The sequence below is a fragment of the Octopus bimaculoides genome, chromosome 4 (assembly GCF_001194135.2).
Source record: "Octopus bimaculoides isolate UCB-OBI-ISO-001 chromosome 4, ASM119413v2, whole genome shotgun sequence".
Classification (NCBI taxonomy): Eukaryota; Metazoa; Mollusca; class Cephalopoda; order Octopoda; family Octopodidae; genus Octopus; species Octopus bimaculoides.
The window spans coordinates 83,667,719-83,673,458 of NC_068984.1; the positions used below are offsets into that span (position 1 = coordinate 83,667,719).

The 5,740-nt window shown below is 32.2% G+C and overlaps 1 protein-coding gene across 1 annotated transcript in view; it reads right to left on the reverse strand.

Annotated features, from left to right (window-relative positions):
- Window positions 1-2,223: 2,223 nt before the first annotated feature.
- LOC106875129 (uncharacterized) overlaps window positions 2,224-5,740 on the reverse strand; it is a 26,621-nt gene continuing 23,104 nt past the window's right edge. The window contains exons 3-4 of the mRNA XM_014923114.2: window positions 4,324-4,575; window positions 2,224-3,409 (exon numbers count right to left, since the gene is read on the reverse strand). Of these exons, the coding sequence (XP_014778600.1) occupies window positions 3,378-3,409; window positions 4,324-4,575 (284 nt within the window). The 3' untranslated portion in view covers window positions 2,224-3,377. The remainder of the gene's footprint in view (window positions 3,410-4,323; window positions 4,576-5,740) is intronic.

Sequence of the window (5,740 nt, forward strand, 5' to 3'; positions counted from 1 at the left end):
AGAAGAAGAAGAAGAAGAAGAAGAAGAAGAAGAAGAAGAAGAAGAAGAAGAAGAAGAAGAAGAAGAAGAAGAAGAAGAAGAAGAAGAAGAAGAAGAAGAAGAAGAAGAAGAAGAAGAATGATAAATACAAAAGACCGAAATGGGGAATGTATTGAATATATGGTAGAAGGTGGGGAAAATAATGGGATGAAAATAAATATGGATGGAAGTTTGTTGAATAATTGTGTAGGGGTGGGGATGATAATGAAGTTTAGTTTACATTTGATGCTTAGAATTATTCTAGCGGTTTATAAAGTTATGAAAGTAAAGTCCCTAAATTTGAAATGGAATATATGTTAGCAACGGATAGTATTTGGGAGAACTGAGAAAAAAGTGGTATTACAAAGTTAATGTCGAGCTATTTCAGCAGAATATCTAAAAATTAAAAATTTTAATTGATATCTTAAAATGAGTAAATGTTAGTTATAAAGATGTAAAAAATTCCAATATTAATAAGCTAGAAAATCTGAAGTTATTTTTAAAGATCGCTACAAAATTTGTATTGGAATAAATATTCAATTTAAAGTGGGATTAACTGTACAACTTATATATGGAATAGAAATTTATATCAATATTAAAGAGAATAATCATTTCTTTTCTATCCACAATTACTTTACTTTCACATGTTAATTATTTTCACAAGTTTTCTCTTTATCCACGCATGCATATGTATGTATGTAGTATGTATGCATGTATGTATGTATGTATGTATTTTATATATATACATATCTATATATGTGTAGTATATATATGCATATATATATATATATTTATTATATATATGTGTATGTATATGTATATGAAGAGAGAGAGAATGAGAGTGATAAACACATATATATATGCGTGAGTGTGTATATATATATATATATATATATATATATATATATATATATATATATATATATATATATATATATACATATATATATATACGCATACATATATATATGTAATCTGTGTGTGTTTGTGTGTGTGTTAGTGTGTGTGATATTTCGTTAGAAAAGCAGCGACTACACGCAGGATAAAAAAAATTATACCAGATTGTTAAGTGAAGTTAAATTATTACACTCATATGCACAAGTGTATGTGTATGTGTGTTTGTATGTATGTATATATATATATAGATAGATAGATAGATAGATAGATAGATAGATAGATAGATAGATAGATAGATAGATAGATAGATAGATATACATATATGTGTGTGTATGTATATATTTATATATGTGTGTGTTTGTGTATACATACATACAAACACACATACACAGACACACACACACAGCTAAAAAAAAATCAGAAATAGCGACACTTAGTGGTTTTGCGTTTTTTTTTTCCCCCGTATTTTACCAATTCTCAAATAAATGAATCAAACAATCTTATGAAAGAAAAATTTTTTAAAAACACTTAAATCGTTAGATAAACAAGTTTACAAGAGGAAAACCTTTTAATATAGTTGGAGCGTGTGACAGAATTATACTAAACTGTCCGATATGCACCTGCTAGCCATGTTGGTTTCGATTTTAGAACAACGAAAATAACGAATTATTTAATGCACGGAAACAATACAAAACTGCTTTGATTTTATCAATATGTTACGCGAGTAACTGGTTTTCGACGGTTTGGCGTTCAAAATATTTCAGACAATATTTCGGTTAATGGCGACAAAAAAATTATTTGTTTATTTGTTTATCTCATACGGCCATATAGGATTGTTTTATTCATTCCTTTTACTCTTTGAGAACCGTAAAACGTGAAATTTAAAGTTGCAATTTCTGAAATGTCAGTTCCGAGTTCTTTCTATCCCTGGATTGCTTTGCGTTATTGGTTATCTCTTACCTCTGATATATGTATATATATATATATATATATATATATATATATATATATATATATATATATGTGTGTGTATGTATGTATGTATGTTTGCATTATGTATGAATGTATGTATACACACATACATACAAACATACATACATGAATATACACTCACATATATGTGTATATATGTATGTATATGCTATGTACATATCCACATATATATATACATAGATATATATATGTATATATATATGTATATATATATATATATATATATATATATATATATATATATATATATATATATATATATATATATATATATATATATACATATACATATACATATACATATACATATACATATGTATACATATATACATACACACACAGACTCACATACACACACACACACACACATACACACACACATACACATTGCAAATTTGTTAAAGCTGGAGTTGTTAGAATTCAGATATGAACACATTCGGTTGATAGTTGTACAATCATTAAGAAAGAAGAACAAGTATATATTAAATGTGTTGCATTTTGTAAATACAAAAAGATTTGGTGCAGAATTAGCGGAGTGCTTCCGTAAAACTACAAAATTTGCTGCAAGACAAACTACAAATGGCGTTCTCCATCTGATTGGATTGTTCCTCAGCCCCTTCCCCTTTTCTAAATCTTTGATGACACTTACACTTTGCTAGCTGCTTAGATTGAATATTATTCAATACAAGCGTTCGTATAAGCGCCAATCGATGTAAAAGTTCCAATCAGTACCCTTGAATGAATGTAAATGTTCAAAAATGTGTCATGTGATGTGATTGATAATCACCGTAAGAAAATGTTGATAATTAAATGCCATTCGAAGTTAAATGTTCGATTAAACCTCACCTAGTGTGAAGTGTTTATTTTAATCCCGGGTTATCTTTAAGCACCAACTTCAAGTACTTTTTTTTTTTAAGTGCATGAGTTCATTCAGGTAGATGTCACTCAATATAAATGTTCATAAAGAATCACTAAAGAAAAATCCTCATAAAGTCTTACTCCAGTATGTGTCACTCACATGAGTGTGAAAGTAAGTGTCACTTGAAATTTGGAAAACGAGAACATATCTCATCGCGAGCCGCAAAATTCACCGCCAGCAGTTCTTCCCCACCCCCCAAAAAAAACATATCATTTCTCTCCTTTTCTCTTTCTTTCTCTCTTGTTTCCTTTCTTTCTCTCTTTCTTCCTTTTCTCTTTCTTCTTTTCTTTCATTCATTCTTTCTTTTCCTATACACATGTTCCCGAAATCCAACCGAGAAATCATCTGTTCATCCAAAATCAAAAAATAGAGAATAGATTATCAGTTCTTCGGGAACCAATAATAATTACACAGGTAAATAAGTAGAGTTCGGCTTTCGTAAGGAAAAACAAAGATGTCGACGTCATCATTCACAGAGATATCCATAATCCGATTCTGGAGAGGTTTAGGAAAGGGTGAAGTACCAAGTCAAAGAAACCAGTGAAGGGAATCAGGTCGATAGACTCATTGCTTCCAATAAATCTGAGAAAAGAAACGTTTAAAGTGGAAATAAGAAACTTGATTACGTCGAGAGAATTTTCATTGAATAACAAAATAAATAGTTTAAGTATATTTTCATTTCCTCTTATTTATTTGTTTAGATAAAACAGACTGAGTGCAGATGTTGTAGATTGGTTGTCCTAGTCTACCTTGTTGATAAAACTATCTCAATTGTTATAATTAATAATCTAATGCGTAAAATGACCCCGTTCCTTATTCCTTCTGGGCTGTAGAGAACTCAAACAATTTATTTGTTTTTGAGGATTTACTTGTCTGACATGTGATTTGATATGAGACCGTGTATTAAACTTGTCAAAATTTTCGTCGCACGCTCTGTGGCCTAGTCATTGACAGTTCCCCTGCAACTGGTCTAAGATAAGGCCAGATACACAGGTTGTAATGGAAACGTGTCAGTTGGACAAGTCGCAGATAGTGTGCTACGAAGTTTGACACTAAATAATGCTTGGTGGAGTGAAGTTAATAGTTATTGTGTTTTTGAATGGCTGTAACTGTTTATTCGACTTGGTGTCTCGACAAGGTTTTAATATGTAACGGAACTATTAATCGTAAATTGATGCTTTAATGATAATAATAACGGTTTCTAATATAAGCAGAAGGTCCATAATTTTGAGAGGATGGAGATAGTTCATTACATCGAATACAATGTAATTGATTACATCGAACTCCAAGGTATTATCTCTTCTAATTAAGTTAACACGCAATAGATTTTACGTATAATAATAATAATAATAATAATAATAATAATAATAATAATAATAATAATAATGATAATAATAATAGCAATGATGATGATGATGATGATGATGATGATGATGATGATGATGATGATGATGATGATGATGATGATGATGAGGATAACAAGAATTAAAACTTACCTTTGACCTCAATAAAGTCTGTATCTTCAGATTTCGCCTCTTTCAATAATTCTTCGACTTCATCGGGAGCCATTTTGTCCCCGAGAGTCGTCATGAAACGACGGAAATCTTTTATACGAATTTTACCGCATCCCGTTTTGTCTAAGACGTTGAAAGCAGCCAGCAGATCCGTTCTCTCGTGACCTGTCACACAGTCGGCGCTTCTTCTGGCCACGTAACGTTCCAGGTCCCAGAGATATACTTCACCTTTCCCTAGATTTTGAAAGAAAGAAAAAAAGATTATACACAGGAATTATATATATATATATATATATATATAAAAGGATGCTAGAAATAGAACAAACTGAAAGTACACCAATAGTCATAGAGTCTCGCTATCAGATCCTATCACCTTCTCATCATCGAGAATGGAACAGACCTACAATGCAGGTTCTGTGGAAAGTATGAAGAAAGCAACAACTATACTGTCTCTGGATGCCATAAACAGGGGAAGACTGAAAACTCACACAGGTATAACAAGACAGTGGTGTACCTGCACGAAAAACTATGCAAGAGTTATAAAATCAAGATGACTGAGAAGCGGTACAATCACTAACGAAATTAATACCCAAGAAGCAACAATATCACCATCCTTTTGGTCTGTCTAAAAGATGGCAGAGAAATAAAAGACAATGATCCCGACTTTGTTATCAAGGATAAAATTACTGGAAATGCACACTTATCGACATAGACATACCATACGAAAGGGACACCTCCGTGGATGTCACAGAAAAGTTGACCAAGTAAAGAGACCGAGAGATCTTTGTTCGGAGAATGATGACTGAAATAATACCTGTGGTTAATGTTTGACTCTAGAAACCATAAAAAAAGGGATCGGAAGTTTTCACCCATCGTTTCCAGGGCAACATGAATATGCACAATTCAGAAAATCATCCTATTGGAAACAGCCCACATTCAAAAGAAAGTGTTGTCAACCAAATCATATCTTCCTTATTGTAGCTCAGGCCCATGGTCTAATCTTGGCCGTACAGGATGTAATACGGGAAGCACAAAACAACAGCAGCAACCACGACAGTGGCAGTGACAGCGGCGGCGACGGCTGCGGCCAAAGGAAAATTTCAACAATCTTCTGGTTAAATGAGGACGAATATATTGAACAAAGACCATAAAAAGGCGATAATATAATATAAATCTTTGTTTTTTTTTCTAAGCCAGGCGCACAGGTCAGTAACCTCATGTTAGAAGTATGGTGTAGCTGATTATATTGATACCACTATATGTCAGTTACTTATCCCATCGACCTCGGAAGAATGACATCCAAAATTAAGAGGAGGTGATGAAGATGTGGACAATTATGATGGTGATGGAAGCGTTAATGATGGCTGCTACGTTAGTGGTGGTGGTGGTGGTGGTGGTG